The sequence below is a fragment of the Amphiprion ocellaris genome, chromosome 10 (assembly GCF_022539595.1).
Source record: "Amphiprion ocellaris isolate individual 3 ecotype Okinawa chromosome 10, ASM2253959v1, whole genome shotgun sequence".
Classification (NCBI taxonomy): Eukaryota; Metazoa; Chordata; class Actinopteri; family Pomacentridae; genus Amphiprion; species Amphiprion ocellaris.
In genome coordinates this window covers 14,950,441-14,974,958 of record NC_072775.1, presented here as the reverse complement: position 1 = coordinate 14,974,958, position 24,518 = coordinate 14,950,441, and the positions used below count along the sequence as shown (strand labels likewise).

Genomic DNA, 24,518 nt, shown 5'->3' with positions numbered 1-24,518 from the left:
GTAATCTAATAATCTAATAATTCACACTTTAATCACACACTTTGACTCTTTTGCAGGAATTTAAGCTACTTAAATGTCTTGTGGTTGATTCTCAATGCAAGCTATTTTTGATGGAGCCTGTTCTTTAATTTTCACTTCTAAATGTAATTAGACTGAATGGAAAACTAGAAAATGCGCTCAGAGTGCAGACCTCAGCAGAGAACGTGTCGACTTGAGCCATTTGTCTTTAGTTGACTTCAGAGAACTGCTGTATTGAACCGAACAATAATCCTGGATTTGAACCGAATCACTATAAAGTCCCAGGCTTGCAGTTAGTCATTTGTGTTTATTGTTTTCATGCTCATGTGCTGTTAAGTGTTAAATGTAGGTATGTTTTGACTGAATAGTTTTTGAATGAATAGTGTTATCCAAACTTATAAAACAATGTACCACAATGTGATCTCCCCTTTACATTATGCAATTTCTTTGATAGTTTGCTTTATATTTGCAGCCAGATATCACTTATTATACAGCATTTAATAGACTATTGGATCTACTGGATCCAGTGATGTATATCGCATAATAATGCGTTGATGAACAAAATACTAAATCTTAACTTATAGCAAGCTTATGAAATTGTTCAGATGAGTAATAGTCTAGTTTCTTCATGATTTCCTTAATGCTAAAAAGGCTATGATTGATTTGTTTTTGGCAACACTAGAGATGTATCTCTAAAGATGGTAATTCAAGGAACTGAGATGGACTTTTGGATGGAGTTAGTATGGTATAGTATACTTTAGTATATTCATGGTACCCAAAGGATGAAATCTACTCATTTTGAGGACGAATGTGAGTATTTATCAACCAAAGTACAATGTTGATCATCAGATCAACATTGTACTTTGGTTGATAAATACTCACATTTCCATCAACCTCAGCTGTTCAGGGTATTTAACGGTAATTAGAAAATGTTAGCTTGCTACACTACACTACACTACATAACCCCAACAAGCTATAAGCGGTTTCTGGGCATTCGTTGCTTTTGACACATTTTTTCTGACCGTGGACTCATGTTTCACTGCAGTATAAAGTCCACCACCTCTATGTAAACAGCAAAGCTGTGGTTGGAAGTTGAAAGAACTCAAAAATGTCCTCAATGCAGAATAACACATTAATGATGACATAAATGATTAAAAATGTAAATATATAACAATAGTTGAGTTTTTTCATCATTTCTTCTACAAAAAAATTTAAAAACTTGGAATTAGCATTTTTTTCAAATCCACATGCTACCAATACCAAGACTGGTGACTCTACATACTCTAGATATTTTCTGCTTACATTTTGAACTTGTTTCCATACCTGTCTTCTATCTGCTCTGTGTAAACACAGCCTGCAGTTCAGCCCAGTACACTTAAAAAGGTCCAAAATTTTTATTACCTGTCTGTTCGTTGCAGCTGCAACATTTGCAGCTGAGTTTTGTAAAATTATCCTCATTCTGTAAGGCAGATTAATATAAACACACATTCATTTGTGTTTAATTAGAGAACCATTATGTCAGGTTTTATTTATAGAGCCTGTCAGGGGACACAGGGAAGCTCCTTTCCATGGTAATCACTACTAGAACTGTAACACTACAACCTCATGACAAAACTCAACTACAACTTTTACTCCAGCGAATGCATTTCATCATTGTCTGACTGTGTATTTTTGATGCAATTTTCAAATGTCTGGATAAATAAAATGGACATATTTTGTGAATTATATAGCTTTTGCAAAGGTGCAACATGCATCTTTGCAGTAGTAGCACAAGTTGTTCCCTGCTGTTGGCCTAATGCCTATCCCACTCTCTCCTGTTGTTGTCCAACCATCATCCACCATCAAGTCTCCTAGCAAATGGTACTGGAGATTAGTACCTGTAAGTCCATCCATTGTAAAGAACACCTCCTCGACAACCATCCCCCCTGACTACCTCCTCTCCCCTGATCCCACCCTTCACATTATTCCCTCTGGTTGCCTTGTTTTTCATTGCATGTGGCCCTGAGCCCCATCATAGTTTGATCAGACACCTCCCAACACAACCCTCGTCCTCATATACTGAGAAATAAGACATAGTGACCATTTTTAACCTTCATCCCTCTTAGAAAAGGGAACTCTACATTTAATAGTAAAGTACACTCCAGTAGCATGATCACATGACCACTAGATGTTCTGTTGAAAAGCATACTTGAACCGAATGACCCTGCCTCAGTCATGTCGCATTTTCTGGTTTGATTTGCCTTTTCTATTGTGTGAACTGCACAGTGAAAACAGTTTGAATTGGCTGTGAAGGATGTGCTGTATTAAATGTTCATACAGCACAGTTTGTTCCTCACAGCCCGACGCACAGACTCAGTCAGACAGCGAGCTCTGCTGCGATCGAACCTTTCGTCGTATCTATTGTAAAGATGCAGATGTGACAAAACTTTTGTGTGTTTATGGGCAAACTGGGGACGCTGATGCCCCGAAGACAAGTAGTATTATTGTCTCTGTGGGTTTTACAGGCCCCAAGAGACATAAAGAGAATCTACAGGCGGGAAGGATGCACTGACACAGATGATTATTAAACTCTAAATCACATGCATTGTCTGCTGCAACACCACACCAGACTGCCACAGTGCCAGTGGATTCTCAGCAGATAATATAATGGCAGAAACCATTCATTAGCCAGCATGCATTTTTGCTCCTTAGATAACTAACCATTCCTCACAACCAGACAGCAGAATTATGTTATGCCTTATAATATAAGGTGTTAATTCTAAATATAGAGTTTTTTTACTGTATGCCACTGTCTGACTATTTGCATGATCAGTTCAATCTGCATTCCAGTTATATGCTTGAATTTCCTCAGATTAACACTTTTACACCTTTTGTATAAGTGTGATTGAACGGTGCATGCCGATGACAGAGTGTGTTGATGTGTGTGTGTCCCAATAATCAGGGAGCAAACTACATACCCACCCCGATGACACATATAGGTGATGTCTTTGTGCCGTTGCCATGGTTTCAGGCTCGCTACAGGAGGGAGCATGCCCAGAGGAGCGCTCCGTCGCTCCCTCTGGTGGACAACCTGCTGAAGGATAACACAGACGGCTGCGCCCTGACTGCCCTGCTGCACTTCTACTGCCCACAGGCTGTCAGGCTGGAAGGTGGGGTCCGTCTGCAACCACACCCACTGTTACTCACTAACTGCACTTTCTCTAATGCACTTATGCCAAAAAACAAATGCACAAGACTGAAGTCAGTTCAGTTGAACACTGTGGTATACAGTGAGCTAACCATTTTTTGTCTCAGCTGGACAACACAAAGGACTCTGTCTTGTTCTGTCACGGTTGCTGTCATAAGCCATTTGAATGGACTACTTGAAACAAAGAGTGTATTTATCATGCATTTGTCCTCGTCCTCTGAGGTTTTCTTTTTTTCTAATTAATTCTATTTGGCAGCATTATGCAGAGGGGAAAGTGTTCTCCAGGCAGCAGAGACAAACTCTCATCCAAATCCTGAAGTACAAGCAAAGTAAAGGCCCCATTTGTGCATACTGTATTTACTATAAGTGGTATAAATAAAGGACTATTTCAAGGATGATAACTCAAAAAAAGAGACTGTAAAGGCAGATAGGATTCAGAACAGACATGGAGAACGAGACAAAGCCAAACAAAGGCTTGTTTCCTCTCAGCCTGCCTCCGCAGTCGTTTCTTAAAATGCCTTGAGCCGGGATGTGATTGGTCACGAGGGGGACGTGACGGAGGAGCTAACTGCTATTTCAAAGATAAACAGCTCTTGTGTCGACACTCTGAGACCCTCAGGATCAAATGCAGTTCACAGGGAACTCATACACATGTGAACCAGATGTGAAAGCAAGCTGTGCTTCATTAAGGTTTCTTGCTTGGCAGCTTGATTTCCTCTTGAAGAAAAAAAATTTGAAAAGTACAGACTGCCTTCGCTCCAGAGAAATCAGCTGCTGTAATGCTCCACTGCCTGAGATATCCTACACATGTATGGGCCGTCCTTATGGTAACGTCAGGAAATAAAAATCCTGATGATTCATTTAGAAGGGGTTGAGGACGGTTTGAAAACTTGGGTCATGAATTGCTTCAAGTGATTCAAATCAGCATACATAAATAGTAGCGGGAAAAGTAGGGTAATTTTCTTCTCATGTACTCTTTTTTTTTTTAAACATAAACTGGGTCTTATCTTTTCCTTGTCTTCCTGTTTGGCCTTTGCTGTTACCCCTCCCTTGTGTGTTTGTGTTTGACCCCTCCCCTGGTGGTGCAGATATCTGCCTCAAGGAGACCATGTCTCTAGCTGACAGTCTGTACAACCTCCAGCTGGTGCAGGAGTTTTGCAGGAACAACCTCAACCACTGCTGCCACTTCAGCCTGGAGGATTTGCTCTACGCACATGCATCTGTAAAGGTAGGGACGCCTGAATTCAGATACTAAAGTAAATGTACGTGGAAGGTGTGGAAAATGCTGCTTTCATGATGTGGATTCAGTTAAAGAAAGGATAAAAAAGTGAGTTTTTTGAAGGAATAGCTGGAGGGGAAGGGTGGGAAATTACAAAGAGGCAAAAATGAGTCATTCAAGGAAAAGTTTTGTAACGAATGTGAGTGCAGGCTTGACTCTCACAGGGATTGTTATTGTGTGTATGTGTCTGCACGTATTAGGAACATGAAGAGCATTTTGCTACACTGAATATTGCTTTGCAGCCAGATTATATTTCTATAGTTGTCATGACAGCCTGAGTGTGTTGGTGCTTTTTGAATATAACGCTCCGCCCCAACCCACTGCCTGCTCAGACAGAGGACAGATTCAGTTTAGAAGAGATTCACAATCCCGACCCGTCTCTGCCTGCCTCCCTTGTTCTCTTCAAATCCCTTCTGTTCTAATCAACAACAACAAAACCTGTGAATTTTACAGATGAAACAACAACAACCAGATTCACTCCAAGTTCAGACAGAGATCTCATATTTCACACACATTTGCTTCTGCTCGATAAAAGTGTGTAACTTTAAGAGCAGCTCTGTGCCATCCAGACGTCAGAGGCAGCTCAGCCAGTGTGGGTAAACAGTATGCGGAGAGTGTGGGTAGAAGCATTCAGATTCAAGTCACGGTCAGTGCTGACTGGGACTTTCCATTCTTCAAAAAAACACGAGGAACAGTTTTCACACTTGTGCACTCTTTGCTCTGCATTTCTCTCCTCATTTCTCATTCACTATATTGTTTATAGTGTGAGTGCAATGTCTGTATAGCAGGAGTCACCAACCTTTTTGAACCTGAGAGCAACTTCAAGGGTACTGAGTAGTATGAAGGGCACCTTGTTTGATACAAACTTCCTCAATAGCAAACTTGTGCCATCATCTTTAAACAATAATAATAATGAAAATAATATGTAAAAAGACTGTCTGATCACATTTATGTTAATTATTCCTTACAATTATTATTCACGACGATTTCCACAACAATGACGGTAGGAAACACACACACTCACATATATATGGAAATCTGTTCCAATATTTAAAAGTCAGAAGTATCCCATCTCTGAAACTTTTGTAAATATCTTTCTTGGCAGTTTTGTATGAATCAGCATATTTGCAGCATTTTGTTCAAAATCACACCAGTTACATTTCTGTGCAAATTATCACTTCTAACATTTTTAGGAAATCATTACCTGTCATCAAATCATGCTTCATTTGTGCAAACCACTACCTTTGTAACATTTTTGAACAATTCATGAACTCTGTCCCATGTTTGTACAAATTATCCGTTATGTAAGAAAAAAAATCAACTCTTTCACATTTTGAAATGAATCCTATCACATTAGTACTAATCACCAGCATTTTTCACCAGCATTGCAACATTTTTAACAGATCATAACAACAAATCATTACATGTTTTCAACTAATTATTTTTCACATTTTTGTGTAATGGCACGGTGTTTTGAATGACAACATATGTTACCTCTTTCTCTGTCTGTAAATGTGTGTTAGTGGGAAGCCTGGCATTGCAGAGCTTATCATGTCTTACCTTTACCTTGCAGCTCACAGTTCAGATGGTTCAGTTTCCCAGTGATGTCCGTTAAAAATACAAGGGCAAGAATCCACTCAGTGTCCTCAAGCAGCAAGGTGTCTTCCCCTTTGGATTGCATCAACTCTTTGATTTCGGCCAAAAGTGACAAAAAACGCTGCAAAACTGTTCCCCTGCTGATCCATGGGGTTTCTGTGTGTAGTAACAGGTCACCGTGTTCAGATGACAGCTCCTCCAGCAGCACCTTCAATGTCCTGGTTGTTTGGTTTTGGAGCCATTTATGATCTTCATGACAGGAGTAATCACATGATCAAATCCGGCCACTTATGTACATACATATGTCCTGCTGGTGAATGATGCAGTGGTAATGTAGGAATGTTGGGAAGTCTGGATCACCTCTGCATCGTACAATGAAGCCTGCATGGCGACCCGTCATGGAGGAGCCCCATCTGTCCTCACTGAAACAAGCTTTTCTAATGGTACATTTTTCTCCACGAAGAAACTTTTCGTCGCGTAGCAGATGTCAAAGCTGCCTTTAAGTCCAGGGCTTTTTCTGTCCGTAGTGCGCATACAGTCTATGTGCTACCAGGTGGCTAGTTAGCATGGAAGCTATGTGGCGGCTGAAGTAGCGTCTCTCCACATTGTGCCGCTTTGCCGACGCAATAGTCGCCCCGCAAATAGGACACATACATTTATCTTTCACTGTCGTGAAAAAGCACTCTTTCTCCCAGTCATCGTGAAAATAGTGTTTTCTCTTTCACTTCTCTGTCATGTTTTGGGGGTAAAAACCACATCTAGCTTCCCAAAGTGTCTGCGCCCGGACGCTTCCGCATTGTGACGTGTGGTTTGACATGCGCAGTGAACTTTGACTCATTTATGCCGAAGAAATTATTATTTTTTTTTTTTTTTTAAATTATAACAAATATTGTAATTTGAAATCTGCATTAATGTAAGTATTTTTGATTTAAAAAGAACAGCAAATATAATTTTTTATAAGGAATTTCATGGTGACTAGTGTTATTTTTAGAACATGTGTTGCCGGCAACTCACATGGTCTCTGCGGGCAACCAGGCGCCCGCGGGCACCGTGTTGGCTACCCCTGCTGTATAGTGCTAAAATAACAGTACATGAAGAACAGTTAAAGACTGACTGGCACACTGCCCATTCACCACAGAGTGACTGCCCGCAGAATCTTAACCAGTGTTTCTGTGCATGTGTCTGTTCATTTAATGCGTTACATTAAGAGGAATATTGTCGATATTATTCAGCAGCTCACTCAGCTCTGCCTGTAAAGATCCATGATGAGTAAGTGCAGTTCTGAAGAGTAGTAATAACAGCTTTGGTTGAGCTTGCTGCCCTTGTTAAAGTTGGAATAAACTGATCTGACCAAATGGTTTCCTGCAGATGAAATCATCAGCCTCTCTGTTTGAATGCATTTATCACTGATGGTGGTTACTCACTCGCTACTTGGTGCATCCATCTGTGCATATGTGACATATTTAAACTGAACTCCAGATGGTGTTTTTTGGCAGTTTTCGCAGTCTGGGTTTGACATTAAATAACTCAGACAATGAAACATGCACAGATATTCAAGCACATACACACACACACACACACCTGAGCCAGTTACCTAGCAACAGTTTGCTGGCCGTGACCTCATTGATCTGTCAAAAAGCTGTATAATATGGTGATTTTAAGTCATTTAGCACCTGTAGAGAGACATTTTAAGAGGAGATATGACTGCAAAAAACAAAGGTTGTGCTAATGATGATAAATTACTACATGTGTGACTGCAGCATTAACCACTAAGGTGTGTGTGGTCTTGCAGAGTAACTACCTGGTGTTTATGGCAGAGCTTTTCTGGTGGTTTGAAGTGGTTAAACCCTCATTTGTACAGCCCAGAGTGTTCGATCCAAACGGTACAGTACAACTTCACAATAATATGTGCATGCTGTTGTTACCTGTAGTGATAAAATTTGCTATTTACTGCATGATAATTTTTAAATGTCTAATAATTAACTCAAGGCTGCAGTTGCATATTAATGATATGTTTTCTCCTGCAGCCTGTGAACCTATATCATCCTGTAGAAATATGGCACCTGTGTCCAGCCCAGTTAAACAGAGCTATGCAGACAGACCCTCCAGCCCAGAGAACATCTCTACTGAAGGTAAATACCTGTTATCAGTGTGGATGCATGTGCTCCCGTGCATCTTCCATGTCTTTTATTTTTCAGTTGTGGTCCAAATAAATATACTGCAAAGACAAAAAAACAGTGATCACAAGGGCAGAGGCGTCAAAATGATTGTTTGAGCCACTAAAGCTCAAGCAGTTTTTCCTGTTTTTGCTCCTGTCACATTTTTACCCACTGTGGACTCATTTTTTAAGCCCTCCACCTCATGGATACAACACAACCATGGCTGGAAGTAAAGAGACAGACTTTAGTGTGACACAGTTATAATATCATAAATCATATTTGAATTTCTTTGATTATTTGACAACAAAACACAGAATCAGCATGCATAGTATTTTTTCATGTGCTTACAGGTGGTACCAATACTTCATAAAATGTGCAAAAAAATACATTATCACCTAACAGCTGTTGTTTTAAAGCCATGTCAGTTAAATATGACGTTTGTCTGCATCACCCTTCCATTGTTTTGTTATACCATGCCACTGTGTTTTATGATCTGTCAGATGAGCAGAACAGTGTTCATTAGAACTAACAGTAAATATTTACTTAGAAATCAATGCACAATGTGGCAGAATGTGACAAAAGACAGTTGCCATGTTTTTTTTCTTTTTAGTTGAATTAATTTCTATGAAATATCACAATGTCCAGTTTAGATTTGGTTAATTTTACCAGCAGAACAGCAAATCAAAGATGAGTAGTTCAAGGACCGTTAAAAAGTGGAAAATCCAACAATTCTTTCTGTTTCTTTCTGGAAAAGGTGATATCACTTTGGTTATTTACCAGACCAGTCAAACCCACCGGTGGTTTTTCAGGGTTCAGAAGGTTATATAGATGAATTTTTCTTGCAAATCATAACACAATCGTGTTTAACACACTTTTTACATGATAAAATGTGCAATATCCCTTTAAATAACCATTTCTTAAAGTGGCTACTTGGCTGTGAAACATAAACAGTGGAAGTTTTTGTATTGAATCCAGAGGCCACCTAGTGACTGGTTTGTAGAAATACAACAGCTCTGATGCTCATAAATAATTGTTCAGCGCTATAATTAAATTTTTATCCATTACAATTCAATTATAGAATCTAAATTATTTAAGAAATATCTCACCTGCCATTAGTAGCTGAAAGATCAGCTCTACAGACTAGTATGGACAATCAAAGCTCTGTATATTTACACACAGTAGATCCAGTAGTTCTACTGTATGTAAATACCTAAGTTCTCCTCTTCCTCCACCAAACGTTCCACTTGTTTGTTTGTTATACAGTATTTCATACACCACATGAAAGACTTAAAGAAGCCACTTTACATCTCTAACAGGTGTAATGAAGAGATCTACCTCCATGTCCTACGTAGATGGCTGCGTCGGGACATGGCCCAAAGAAAAACAGTGAGTACATGAAATCTATCAGCTCTGCTAGAACATGCCTTCATTGACCTACATTTCTTAAGTGGTTTGTCATTTCCCTATTAAACAAAACATTTCCTTCCCTCTTCCTTCTTCAGGTCCTCCTCTCGGGGAATCTCCTTTGAGATTCCTCTGGACGGAGACCCGACCTTGCCGTCCTGTGAGGCTCCGTCTCTCCGCGGTATGACCCGCTCAGCCAGCAGCGACGGTCTTGGGTTCAAAATTCACTATGCATCCCGAGGAGGCATTAAACGCCACGTCTCCCTCATGCCTGTCAGTGTAAATGGGCAGAGCAGACACATACCAGAGGAGGACGAGGACTTCACCTCCCACAAACCGTTGGGAAGGAACAACACATTCTCAGTCAAGAACCAAAGCAGGTACTGCAGACAGATGTGTCAGTAATAGCCAATGTGAGCTGATTAGTCTAAGTAACATAAGTGTAAACATTATTTATACAACTGAATATAAGAAAGCTTTAATTCATTGTACTGTGGTGGTGAAACTGGGAGCATGACATCTTTGGGGTGACCAACGAACACAGTAAAACTTCTTCCTACTGTCCATTGATTTACTTGGATCTCTTCTTAGGTACTCTAATGGAGTCCTACCAGACAGCAACAGCCCCAGCCATCACCATGGCAACCACACTGGTCACATCAGCCCTACGACCCCTCCAAGCATCGAGGAGGCTCTGAAGATTATCCACGACACTGAAAGGCCCCACGCTAGCCTGGGTGTCGGGGACGGAGACAATGGCTTCTTTCTCCACGGTGCAGAACCTTCCGACCCTCCAGGGGCCCAAGGTCAAGGAGACGACCTGGGCTCGGCTAAGGCACGGCTGAATGACCATGACCCCAACTCTGTATCCACGGATGAAGTGGACACGGGCATCCATGTGCGTACTGATGACATCCAGAGCCTTGATGAGGACTCCTCCTCCCTGAGAGACTATTCAGATATAGACCCAGACTGTGAGGCCATGACCCGGTCGTGTCCTCTGCCTGACAGGCCGGAGAGGGAGAAAAGCAGGGAAGGAGGACACAAAGGGGTCGCAGATACTAACCCTGGGGGTGAAAGGGGAGATGGAGCTGACAGAAGCAGCCCCTGCCCCAGCTCTGCACCCACAATCCCCAGATCACACACAATGAGTCCGGCTTCATCCTCCGGTGGGTCTGCAGGTGGTTTGGTGCGGATGACGAGCTTCGCTGAGCAGAAGTTCAGGAAGTTAGAGGGAAGGAGCAGCGGAGGAACCACACCAGAGAGTTCAGATCTCAATGTGCCATACACACACCCAGCAAGAAACAGTCCTTCTCAGGTTTGTGGGTTATTCTGTGTCACTTTTCTTATGTTGCAGAGGCAGAAATGCAGTTTGAATTTATGTCTATGTTCCTTACGCTTGTTTTTTTTTCTAGATCTCTACACCTCCCCTGCCAATCACATCGCCCTCTCCAATAACTACTTCACCCAGAGACCCCTCCACCCTCATCGCCTCAGAGATGATTCAGCTGAGGATGAAGCTGGAGGAGAAACGTAGAGCCATCGAAGCCCAAAAGAAGAAGGTAAACAGCCGTGCAGCAGGAGAGGTGCCCAGTAGTGCAGCTTCAAATATGAGTGTAAACATCGTGTTTCTCTCTTCACATTTCTCAGGTGGAAGCAGCTTTTACTCGGCATCGCCAGAGAATGGGAAGGACTGCCTTTCTCAATGTAGTGAGAAGGAAAGGCGTGACGGCCCCCGTCAGCCCCAGCTCAGGAGCCGAGACGCCCTCACCAGAACCTCTCACCTCCTCAAAGGACAACAGCCAGAGCAGCATGGAGCGGGCGGAGAGGTGCAAGCCAGACGGAGCAGCTCCCAAAACCCCCTGTGAAGATGGTGGAGGTGAGTAATCATAACACAGCTCAAATGTAACAGCACTGTTTTCTCATCAAGTCATTATTTTATATCTAAAATTTCAGAAAATTGTAAAATATCCCTGTTATTATTTGGCAGAGTCCAACATTGCATCTTGATATTTAATTTTTTATCTGTCCTGCAATAGAAACTGATTGTTAGTTCTCTGCATTTTTTTAATACAGCTTCACCTGCACTTTGTGTTTAACAAATGTTTGGATGCTAACACGTTACACTGATAAAATAAATGTAGAAAACATGAGCCCTGCTACACTGGAGTATTAGTTCATTAGTTTTGCGTGTTTGTTTGACTTAAAGCATCTATGTACCTAAATATAAACTTACAGAACCTGTAACAGGGAAGGAAACCGACTGGTAGAAAGTAACTAAGTACATTTATTCAAGTAGTGTACTGCAGAATTTCGAAGTTCTTGTACTTACCTATTTCTGTTTTATGCTACCTTAAACTTACACTCCACTAAATTTCAGAAGAAAATATTGTACTTTCTTCTCTACATTTATCCAACAACTTTAATGACCTTTGAAATGAAGATTTTTCACAATGACTAGTACAGCAAGTCTTTAGAAAACATTGTTAAAGGTTAAACCATTGTTTTCCAACCATTTTTTTTTTGTTGCTGTCTTACAAAAAGCAGTGAGTAGTTGTGGTCACATTTCAGATGTCTCTGAGTTGTAAACAGCTCCACTAAACAGTGATTTATCTGTCTACACTTCTCACATAGTTTCATTTAAATAAAAACAATAGAAAAAATCAAGGGAAAATGTTCAAAAACTGAAAACAGATTTGTATGTCACAAGTTGTTTTTTCTTCTTCTCTCTCCCATTAGTCATCTGATGACCCCTCAGGTTTACCTATGAATTAGCTCCACCTGCAGCAGCCACAACTGTAACATGACACACTGATGCTTCACTATGAATAATCTGCCTACATCATATTTCTAGGAATACTTTAGTTAAAAAGCTAACATTGTTATTGCTCATGTTTGGGTGTGTAACAGCAGTAACAATGGAAAAGTGCAGTGTTTTTTTTAATGTTTGTATTATTCAGTTTTCATTGCTCAGTCATTTAATTTCCATGTAGGAAATGCTCAAAGGTCAGTCTCACTCTGCAGCCCAGGGCTTAGGAAATAACCACAAACTAATCCAGTACCTGTTTCAGCACTGAGCCACACAATAAGAAAACCCACAACAGAGACTTTTTCAGAGTTTACATTCCACTGTGCTTGTAGCCTTTGTAAATGATTGTGCTCACAGTAATTGAATAACCAACTTGTTTATGTTTGTGGTGATGCAGGTGTAGCCCCCGGAGAGATCGACCTTGCAGAATACACTCGCTCCATCGAGAGGCTGAACACGTCGCTGGGTTTCCTGCAGACGGAGATGCAGCGTTTGGCTCAGCAGCAGGAGAAGATCATGGCCATGAGAGAGCAGCATCAGCAAGCCTGGGTCATACCGCCTCCTGCTCCGTCTCCTCACAGGTATCACTTCACTCTTCTACCTAATGAGGCCATTAGAAAATTTTCATCATCCCGTGAACGTATGTATGTATTTGTGGGTGTTCTGTCACACAGGCAGCTCCGTGAGTTGCGTAGCAGCAGCGTAACAGGCCGGGGATCGGGCCGAGGCTCCGTGGGGTCCTTATCCCCCATCCTGTCTTCTTCTGGTTCTCCTCGCGCTCCCAATCGTTCCCCTGCTGGCATTAAGCGACGACCAGCCTCCTTCCACGCCAGAACACCCCGGACACCACGTCCAAATGATCTGAAGGTCACCCCCTTCAGTCGGATGCTCAACACCCCCACTTCAGTGGACAGCCTGCCCAGACTGAGGCGCTTCACTCCCAGCCAAACCCAGCTCAGTTCCTTTGCCTACTTGGGCCACGACGCCGGCACTGTAGAAACCATGGACCAAGACACAAAGGACAACAAGGAAAACACTAAGAACAAAGAAGTGGCAGTGGAGAAGAAGAATGCTGGCACTCCTCAGCCTCCGACTAAAGAAGCAGCCAAAGAGAAGGAAGATGAAGAGGAGAGGAGAGAGACAGAGGTGAAGGGAGAAGTCAAACAATCAAGGACGTTGGAGGTGTTGTGTCAGCCGGTGTCTGAGATCCAAGGAGCCGCAGGCAGCCGGGTGAAGGAAGACAACCAGGACAGGAGAGACCTGGTGGAGGTGCCTCTGTCTGGGCTGAAGCCTCCAGATGGACGAGGTCAGGAGGTAGCAGGAGGGGAGGGAGAAACAGGTGGAGACATTTACGGAGAAGACCAGAAGATGTGCTGTGGATTCTTCTTTAAGGTGAGTTTGAGCTACAGAAACTGAATATTTAGAGTGTTTCCCTAAATATTATCAGTAGCATTACATGAAGTCTGCACTAAAGCTGGACAAACACACCAGGAGTTGATTATAAAGTTTACTTCTTCTTCTTTTAAGGTGGACAGAAGCAATCAGTCAGTATTCAGAAACTCAATCAGGAACTCGATTTTTGTTTGTTTGAGTCACTTTTCAAACAAATGTTTCAAACAGGGAGAGACTTTATTCTGAAATTTGACAAATGTCTAATTTTTCTTAATGTGTTTGGCTTTCAGACTATTGATTGGGCAAATCAGGCCCTAAAGATGTCACATTTTGGGACAGAAAACTGTTAAGGGTAGTTGACTGACAAATTAATCATTGTAATCAATATTTTTACCTGCACACAGCTTGTAGTAACTTTTTTGTGGAAACACAGGCTGAAATCTTCCTGTTTTTAACAATATTGGAAATGTTTTTTAACTTTACAGAAAAAAGTGTTCCCAATGCCTTGTTACCAACAGTTATTGCAATGAAACACATAACGTTGTTAGCAGTTACCTACATTCATTGGGTCAGAATGTCTGCTGTGAAAAAGGGTTATTCTTCTTTGATGTCACATTATTCACACTGCTGACCCATTTCCTGAGGTTTGGAACCACTGCAGTAACCACAACTGATGCACATTTCAATACCTTCTCATTAAAAGCCCAGCCTATAGTCTTGTGACACTATATGCAGGGAGTTGCAACAGAAACAATCTCACACAGTGTGAGCCTGGAACAACATGTGCAGTGTTGAGCCTGTTGAGCCGTGAACTCATCAGAGCTCATATGGGTGAATCTGGGCCAAAAAAATAGCCAGAAACCAAACTCATGGTAGTTCAGTGCACTGTGATTATAGACTTACACCAGGAGGTGGAAGGTACTAAATGCCACATTAAACCAGTATACCATCTACTGAGTAAACATTCAAAATCATCAAATAATATGGCTGCCAGCTTGTCATGGAGGCAGTAAAAGTGTAGACTAAGTGTTTCTTCTGCATAGTCTTAGTTCCAGTGTGTGTTTGTGTGTTCTTGTCCATCAAAACTAGGATGATGTGAAAGGGGAAGAGGACATGGCAGCAAAGAAAGCAGCTCTGCTGGAGAAGAGGCTGCGGAGAGAGAAGGAGGCTCAGGAGAGGAAGCAACAACAGGAGCTGGACCAGGAACACAAGAGGGAAGCTGCCCGGTATGTACAGTATCCCTGTTTATGGATTTGGCATTAGCTGTCTGAACCTCATGCAGTTTGTGAGCACCTTTTCTGCTCCTGTCACCTTTTTACTCACAGTGGGATCATTTCTGACCACAATATAAAGTCCTGCACTTCTATGGAACAGAGACGTTTACATCATCTTTCTGGTGCCCCAATTGTTACCAAAAGTGGAAAAGAAATGATATTTTACTACTTACATTGTTAATTTGTTCCCATGCACACACTCACACACCATGCACAAGTCTCACTATTTTTGCACACATAACTCTCAGATGCAGCTGAGTCACTGATAGCTTCTCATTCGTGTCAAAGAACACAAAATATTTTATTTATTCACAGAACCGGCTTAGTGTCATTGATTTCTTTTCAGTGAATTTTCAAATGTGACTATTAGAAGTAGAAAAGCAGTCAGAGAACACAGTACTGCGCCAAGGCTGATCAATTGGTGTATCAATTTCAATGGCTGAAATCTTTAAAAAAAAAATTGGGATCCAGATAATAAGCCATATCACTGCCTAAATATAATCAATTAATCCTTGTGTCATTTCTGACCTTCCCTCAAAATTTCACCCAAATCTGTTAATCCGTTTTTGAGTAATGTTGCTAACAGAGAGACAAACAGACAGACAAACCAACGCGATCGTCACATAACTCCACCGAGACTTTAGGAAATGCGACAAATTTAATGGCATGTTAAAGAAACCATTGGAAAGCTGAATATATGACAGTCCTTTCTGTTTTTATAGTTTGTAGCTGTAATAAATTGTGTAGTTTTGGCAACGTTTTGTACGATAACATGCCATTCAAACCTGCTGGTGGGTTTTGGGTTCCAAGTGTTAATACACATATTGTACCTTTTGAAGCTGCAATCACACAATAATCTGACCCTGGCCCCCGTCTTTAGGTTGAAAGCAGAGGAGGACCAGCAGAAGAAGGATGACGAGAAGGCGAGGAGGGAATACATCAAGAATGAATATATGAGGAGGAAGCAGCTTAAACTGATGGAGGACATGGACGAAGTCATCAAGCCTCGATCTGGAAGTCTCAAGAAGAAGCCACGGCCAAAGTCCATCCACAGGGACGTCATGGAGTCGTCTACTCCACCTGTGAGGAACACAGGTGAGCCCCACGCTAACCACACGCACAAACACACACTGTGAGTGTGGAACACACACTGAGCCATGCTGTGTGCTGTTGTGGTGCAGGGGTGCGTCCTCGAGGATTCTCTGTGTCCAGTGTTTCTCTGGCGTCTCTCAATCTGGCCGACAACTACAGAGACCAGGCAGATAACAGGAAGAACAGCAGGTAGGAGTCACACTCTGCCTGCAGGCTGAAGTTAAAAATCTCTTGTTTTGTCCTTGAATCACAAATGTAAGGTGAAGAAAAGCAGATATCTGTCAGCAGCTGTCTATATCAATTAAATCGTGCTAACTTACTTTAACAAATAATAACACATCTCAGTTTCAAATGCAGCTTATTAATCGGTTTGTGTTCTCACCAGTTCAACTTTGAAAATATCACAACTTCCATCCCCTATTTCCCTGAACGCATCATAAAGCCAGCTGCATTTTCACTCGATGGGATGTTTGTTGATGAGGTTTTGTTCTGAACCTATGACTCTATGATTCGTGGAGACCTGTGAGGTCTGCACTCTACAGCTTGACTCTTTTTTTATCCCCTCTCTTCTTTTTCCCTGTGTTTCGCATGCACCCCTCAGAGGCAACAAACTAGCTTCTGCCCATATCCCGTTTTATTTAAGCTCCCCCAAAGAAAGAAAGGGAAGGTTAGTAAGGAAGCACTGTAGATGTGGCTTTCTGCTGATGCACCGTAGCTTTGGTGTAGCTTTCATTTCATTAGACATTCCTTCAGAAACAGACAAACACCTAAAAGTCAGCTGACAAATAGTTGAACTTATTCCATCGCTGCTGTTTTTGCTTCTGCATTAAGGTTGGTGAGACTTGCGTGGCTGAGCTGTTTCCGCCTCTCTTTCCTCCTCCTGTCTCTTGCAGTATTGCTCTCAGGCTGTTGTTCGCTCTCTCCTCTATGCTGGCTGCTCTGTGCTTCACCGCTGTATTTGCTGTTTCCTTCATAAGCACTGGAGTTCATCTCTCACAGCATCCATACAGACAGCACCGAGGCTTTGCTTTGCTTGGCTGAACATGCCTTTTCTGACCCTCGCTGCGCAGCTCCGTCGGAGTATTACAATATGATGTAATACGAGACAACAGGCCGGGTTTGGAGAATCGTGTCACAGCGTCTGACCTTGTTTCACCACATCTCTCTGTGTGCATGTCTGTATGTGTAATTTGTCGTTTTATGTGTTAATACCTCGTACACGTTGCGTCTGCCGTCATGTGGTTGTTGTAATGTTTGTGCGCGTCATTTCTTGTTTGGTATTTCGTCGTCTCCAGGCCAGACTCCGCAGAAGGTTTCTCTTCTTGTCCTTCGGCTGGTAGTCGTAACGGAGAGAAGGATTGGGAAAATGATTCGACCACGTCATCCACTCCCTCCAACACTGAGTACACAGGTAGACGCAGAGAAAACACACAGTACATAAATCATAGACATTTACATAGCCACTGGCAGCGTCAGAAATCCGTCACTACTCACTATATAGTGCACTATACAGTGTGTTCGCTATTTTGTTGTGCTGTCTGAATCTTAAGTCACAATTTTTACACCCTATATACTGCACTCAAAGTATTCCACAGTACGCGGTGAAAAGTAGTGTACAGTGATATGTGCAATCATGTATTATGTAGAAGGAGAATGGCAGACTGACGGGCAGATGGACGAAGGAGCCAGTTCAGGATTGGTGGCATTTCCACAGATTTCTGGCTATTGTTATTTTATTAGGATGTATTTTCTACTTAGTCTACGTTCTCTGTATGTGTAGTTTGCCGAAATGACAACAAGAACGAGACAAATCGATGAGTTATGTGAAAATATTAAACTTGAAAATAATAAATGGATGCAGCTTGATGTATCACAACATGAAGAAGAAAACTATTTTCATTTATTACTTTTAGAAAACACATTAGCAGTCTCATCTTTTGTATATAATGTTTCTCTGCGATTTTTGTACTATGTACAGCGTGTCCCAAACAATTTGACATAATTTCATCACCTAATAATTTGTTTAAAATTTGTTTGCTCTTTTTGCTCAAAAAAGTGTAATCATTTTTATTTTTCTGCTTTCAGGAATAGACATGCCGTTTACTGCAACAGAAAAGGCATTCTGTGTATTGAAGACCAAACTCAGTCAAATGTGAATGGGGCAACGTGAATTTGTTAGAAAATTTCAGAAACAAGCGCCAACAGGGAAGCAGATTTAATAAAAATTACCATCCCCCAGAATTTTTTATTTGATATTTGTAAAATAAAACATTTTATGTCCAAAATAAATCCTATTAAGTATCATTTCTCCTGACCATGGAGTCACTCCGATATGGACATCTCAAATGATGTCAATTTTTTTGGGACACCCTGATATAATATGATCTTAAACTGCCCTTATACCCCTGTCTTTTGAGCTGCTGTAACGGTGAATAAAGCTTATCTTATCTTATCTTAGCATGTCATAAATTTATCAGAAAATCGCAGGTTCACTACATTACCACTACTAATTAATAGGACCAACAGTAGTATCTGAAAGTGTTACTTTTGCTGAGGAGCCTCCTACATAGTTCACTTTGTAGTAGCCCTACATAGGGAGTAGAGAATGAGTAAATCGATTTTGCAGTCTCATGCTTGTATTTTCTTCCCACAGGACCCAAACTGTACAAGGAGCCCAGCGCCAAGTCCAACAAGCACATCATCCAGAATGCTCTGGCTCACTGCTGCCTGGCTGGCAAAGTCAACGAAGGACAGAAAAACAAGATACTTGATGTATGTTTTGTGTCCTTGGGTCTATAAATATATTACTCTTAATAAAAGAACACAATGCACTGATTGATTTTATTTTATTTTTTTAATTTCTGCTTTTCTGCTGCAGGAAATGGAGAAATCCGAAGCCAATAACTTCCTTGTGTTGTTCCGTGATGCCGGATGCCAGTTCAGGTCCGTTTACGCCTACTGCCCCGAGACCGAGGAGATCACCAAACTGGCCGGCATCGGCCCAAAGAGCATCACAAATAAGATGATCGATGCCCTGTACAAGTACAACTCAGATAGGAAGCAGTTCAGCCAGATCCCAGCCAAAACCATGTCCGCTAGCGTGGACGCCATCACCATCGCCAGCCATCTGTGGCAGACCAAGAAGCAGGGGATGCCCAAAAAACACCCCAAGTAGTGCCAGATGGTCGGGCAACGTTTGGACACGCTTCATTGGACACACAGAAGAATTTGTGGATTTTAATTTTTCATTAAAAGGGACACACGTTTCCACTGTTGAAAATCACAACTGGAATGTAGAACACACAGATGTTATTGTTACAAATACAGAGCTGGCTGTGTCCCTCTGGACTGCTAAAATGAGGCACAAGTGTGGACTCGTCAGCATGTGTATCTATGTTCTCATGTGCCAAAAAAAGAGAAGAAAATAATAGGCGAACCAATGCCTTACCTAGTTGAACCACTGAAGCACTGAATGTCACGCCTTTGACAGAGGCAGTTTGGTTTCTCTAAGTTGATCATGTGTGGCCTTATGCTTGTTTTGTGTCATATGGATGCTCTGTGAGTGTTAGTGTCATTTTGTCAGCGCCTGTTGAGTCTGTTTGTTGTGTGTACTCACAGATCTGAGATCAGCTTACGCCACCTTTACGGTCATTTAAAGGGCGACCTGTCTGTGGTCAGAGGCAGCATTTTTGATGAGGGTTTTGCGCCATATAGGCATGAATTTCTGGGGGGGGGGTTGTTGTCGTTTTTTTAACATATGACTGAAAAACTTATAAACAGTTCAAGTTTGTGTATGTGTGTATAGTGAAGTGCCAAGAAGAGTGAGGAAAATACCTCAGCTGGTGATTGCAATTACTTTCCAAAAGTGTAAAATGATGAGATTATTGAGCATACGGAGGAACATCGAACAATTCTGGAAAGCACCTGCAATAGACTCTTAATTTATTTCATTTTGATAATGCTTTGAAGATATTTTAAAAAGCGTCTTAGATTTTATTCAGAGAAACATAATATACTATGCGTATATAAGTTAAAATTAGTTTGTATATAATGGCAGTTCCATTCAAAACAAACAAGTCAGCTTGTAGTAGCTTTGAGTAGCTTTTATAATTTATCATGTACGTGTATCAGTATGTTGTCGTTTTTGGGGCCTTTTTATCGTGCTGCAGATGCAAAAAGTGTGATCACTCAACAGTATCACCGATAAGACTATCATGAGTAGTAGATGGAAATCCCACACTGTGTCATCAGTCTGTGCAATTTAAGAGTAAGTTAAATAATCACTATTGACCATGTTGCAGTTAGAACTAACAAATACTGAAAATGTCTCTTTAATGTGGTTATCGTCTGAGCTATTAGATCGGGGTTACCTTCAAAGTAGTCCACAATTGTAAATAAAATGAATTCACCTATGCTAGCACTTAAAGACCCTGTCTACTGTTGTCCAGTCTGATCAAAGATGTTCCCACTTCAGGAGTGTCATGCTTATTACTTTACTTTTACATTACGGTTACTTCTTTTTTTTATTATCATGCATTCCTTCAATATGTGTTGACACTGTACAGATATATTTTGGCATATAGAAGTATTTTTTGTAACAACATTTACCTGTTGGAAGCAAGTACTAATGAAGCAGTACAGCTGTTGAAGGAAGTGTGTTGAGTCACAGTGTAGCTGAGGAGGCGACGTGTATGAGGTCTTATCGAGGCTTTAGTGTGGTATTGTGTGACATGCAGTAAGTATGCTGAGAAAATCATAGTATTTTTTTCAACTTGAATTCATTTTCTTTTCAATTAACAAAATATGCTCGACTCTTCATGGATTTTTGTTGTTTTTCTATTCCTTTGAGCTTTATTAAAATGCCAGCTATCAATAGTACTCGCTTTGTCTCATTTCACACCAGTGTCTTTATTGAATCATTGTGCTTTCTTTTAAATTGATAATAATGCTAGTTGACATGAAATCAGCTTGTCTTTCTGTTTTTGGAGCGAAATAAATAGCAGGCACATAAATATCCAAAACCCATAATCATCATCATACCCTATTCAAGATGTCAAATTAAATGTATTTATATTGCTCAATATCAAAAGTCATATTTTACATAGATAGATGTTCAATCCACACAGCATACAACATCCTCTACTGTTTCTCCTCACAAAAAAATGTGGGAGAAAAAGTGGTAGAAACTTCAGAAAGAGCCACATAAGTTGCATCCTTCTTCTAGGATAGACAGATGAGCTTACAGAAAATGTTATGAATAGCAAAATTACAATATAGAATATCAGGAAGCGAATAAAATGCAGAACCTGCATTTGCAGATGATGTACTTTACTGGTGCCAATTCTTTATGACATTCCTAGGATGTTGAATTATCTGGAACCTTTTACTTTTGCCAGTTCAGTAATTTAATTCTGATCATTACTGTGTATACTGTACAAACAAAACACAGCAACAGGTTTAGTTACTGAGCAGGACCAGACACACGTCTTTATTGTCGTCTTGCGCCATCATCTTTAAACAATAATAATAATAATAATGAAAATAATATGTAAAAAGACTCTCCGATCACATTTATGTTAATTACTCCTTACAATAATTATTAACGATTTCCACAACAATGACGGTAGGAAACACACACACACACATATATATATGGAAATCTGTTCCAATATTTAAAAGTCAGAAGTATCCCATCTCTGAAACTTTTGTAAATATCTTTCTTGGCAGTTTTGTATGAATCAGCATATTTGCCGCATTTTGTTCAAAATCACACCAGTTACATTTCTGTGCAAATTATCACTTCTAACATTTTTAGGAAATCATTAACTGTCATCAAATCACGCTTCATTTGTGCAAACCACTACCTTTGTAACATTTTTGAACAATTCATGAACTCTGTCCCATGTTTGTACAAATTATCAGTTATGTAAGAAAAAAAAATCAACTCTTTCACATTTTGAAATGAATCCTATCACATTAGTACTAATCACCAGCATTTTTCACCAGCATTGCAACATTTTTAACAGATCATAACAACAAATCATTACATGTTTTCAACTAATTATTTTTCACATTTTTGTGTAATGGCATTGTGTTTTGAATGACAACATATGTTACCTCTTTCTCTGTCTGTAAATGTGTGTTAGTGGGAAGCCTGACATTGCAGAGCTTATCATGTCTTACCTTTACTTTGCAGCTCACAGTTCAGATGGTTCAGTTTCCCAGTGATATCCGTTAAAAATGCAAGGGCAAGAATCCACTCAGTGTCCTCAAGCAGCAAGGTGTCTTCCCCTTTGGATTGCATGAACTCTTTGATTTCGGCCAACGGTGACAAAAAACGCTGCAAAACTGGTCCCTGCTGATCCATGGGGTTTCTGTGTGTAGTAACAGATCATCATGTTCAGCTGACAGCTCCTCCAGCAGCACCTTCAATGTCCTGGTTGTTTGGTTTTGGAGCCATTTATGATCTTCACGACAGGAGTCATCACATGATCAAATCCGGTCACTTTTGTACATACATATGTCCTGCTGGTGAATGATGCAGTGGTAATGTAGGAATGTTGGGAAGTCTGGATCACCTCTGCATCGTACAATGAAGCCTGCATGCCTACCCGTCATGGAGGAAGAAGAAACTTTTCGTCGCGTAGCAGATGTCAAAGCTGCCTTTAAGTCCCGGGTTTTTCCTGTCCGTAGTGTGCATACAGTCTATGTGCGCTACCAGGCATGGAAGCTTTGTAGCGTCTAAAGTAGTCTCTCCACATTGTGCCGCTTTGCCGACGCAATAGTCGCCCCGCAAATAGGACACATACATTTATCTTTCACTGTCGTGAAAAAGAACTCTTCCTCCCAGTCATCGTGAAAATAGTGTTTTCTCTTTCACTTCGCTGTCATGTTTTGGGGGTAAAAATCACATCTAGCTTCCCAAAGCGTCTGCGCCCGGACGCTTCAGCAGAGTGACGTATAGTTGGACATGCGCAGTGAACTTTGACTCGGACAAGGTCAAAGTTCATTTACACCGAAGACTTTTTTTTTGTTTTTGTTTTTTAATTATAATAAATATTGTAATTTAAAATCTGCATTAATGTAAGTATTTCTGATTTAAAAAGAACAGCAACTATGATTTTTTTATAAGGAATTTCATGGTGACTAGTGTTATTTTTAGAACGTGTGGAGGGCAACTCACATGGTCTCTGTGGGCAACCAGGCGCCCGCGGGCACCGTGTTGGCTACCCCTGTTCTGGAGTGATCGGAGCCCTGACCTCAATCCAATTCAGAGTTTGTGGCAGAATTTGAAAAGGCTTGTTCACTAATGATCCCAACTCAACCTAGCAAAAACATAATCGGTTTGATAAAGAAGAACTGGATAAAATTGCAGGATGCAGAATTGAAAGACCGATTCAGACTTGTCCACACAGGTTCAGTACTGCAACTCTGGACAAAGATGCATCTACTTGAAGGGGGTAAATACTTAACAAGATGTTTGCATACAATCCCTTTGCAGCTTGAGCAGTTTTGCAAAGAAGAATGGGGTAAAATTGCAGTGTCCAGATGTGCAAGGCTGATTGAGATCTATCCACACAGACCCAGAGCTGCAATTGGAGGCAAATGTACATCTGCTAAATACTCACTGGAAGAGGGGTGTGAATAGTTATGCAAACACTTGTTTTATATTTTAATGAACACACAATACATTGTAGAAATCTGTTTTCACTCTGACATGAAATAGTCTTTTTTTTGGTAAATTCTTGTCAAAAAGCCAAAATGTGTAATTCTTTTTCATTTCCCCTTCACAGAAACATATTTCTTTAACCCTCGTGTCGTCCTGCGGGTCAAATTGTCCCGTTTTAAAGTTTGAAAATGTGGGGGGGAAATATATATATATATTTTCACAGTGAAACTTCTGATGTCCACATTTTCAACATTGTTGGTGGAAAAAAAAGAAATGTTAAAAATGTTTCTTTTTGTGAATATTCTTAAAGAAAATATTAGAAGTTTTACCGATATATATGTAATCACTAGATATTTTTTGGATTTTTTTGGAAGATTTTTACTAATTTTTTGAAAATATTTACAGGAATTTTCTTGCCAAATTTGGGGGAAACTTTAAAGGAATTACTGGAATTTTCTTCCTGAAGGTTTTGCAAATTTTCAGAAATATGGGGAATTTTTGTGATAAATTTTTTCAGACAAGGAAACAATACTTCTTTGGTGTCCATAAATGAAGACAAGAGGAGGGTTGAGACAGCTTTTAATGCTGGTGTGAGGTTTGGGTGTGTGGAGGCTGGATGGAGGCTGGATGGAGGCTGGA

The 24,518-nt window shown here is 40.7% G+C and overlaps 1 protein-coding gene across 4 annotated transcripts in view; it reads left to right on the top strand.

Moving 5' to 3' along the window:
• camsap2b (calmodulin regulated spectrin-associated protein family, member 2b) overlaps positions 1-21,088 on the top strand; it is a 44,622-nt gene extending 23,534 nt beyond the window's left edge. Inside the window, exons 5-23 of one of the 4 annotated variants that reach the window (XM_023268888.3) lie at positions 1,865-1,897; positions 3,029-3,167; positions 4,294-4,433; positions 7,873-7,963; positions 8,108-8,212; positions 9,556-9,625; positions 9,742-10,023; positions 10,235-10,961; positions 11,059-11,205; positions 11,294-11,522; positions 12,850-13,033; positions 13,127-13,844; positions 14,934-15,070; positions 15,999-16,213; positions 16,300-16,399; positions 16,812-16,877; positions 17,506-17,621; positions 18,864-18,982; positions 19,089-21,088. In XM_023268888.3, coding sequence (XP_023124656.2) covers positions 1,865-1,897; positions 3,029-3,167; positions 4,294-4,433; positions 7,873-7,963; positions 8,108-8,212; positions 9,556-9,625; positions 9,742-10,023; positions 10,235-10,961; positions 11,059-11,205; positions 11,294-11,522; positions 12,850-13,033; positions 13,127-13,844; positions 14,934-15,070; positions 15,999-16,213; positions 16,300-16,399; positions 16,812-16,877; positions 17,506-17,621; positions 18,864-18,982; positions 19,089-19,385 — 3,915 coding nt within the window. In that variant the 3' untranslated portion in view covers positions 19,386-21,088. The remainder of the gene's footprint in view (positions 1-1,864; positions 1,898-3,028; positions 3,168-4,293; positions 4,434-7,872; positions 7,964-8,107; positions 8,213-9,555; positions 9,626-9,741; positions 10,024-10,234; positions 10,962-11,058; positions 11,206-11,293; positions 11,523-12,849; positions 13,034-13,126; positions 13,845-14,933; positions 15,071-15,998; positions 16,214-16,299; positions 16,400-16,811; positions 16,878-17,505; positions 17,622-18,863; positions 18,983-19,088) is intronic. The other 3 variants (XM_023268889.3, XM_023268890.3, XM_023268891.3) reach the window with 3 other exon arrangements.
• Positions 21,089-24,518: the final 3,430 nt, after the last annotated feature.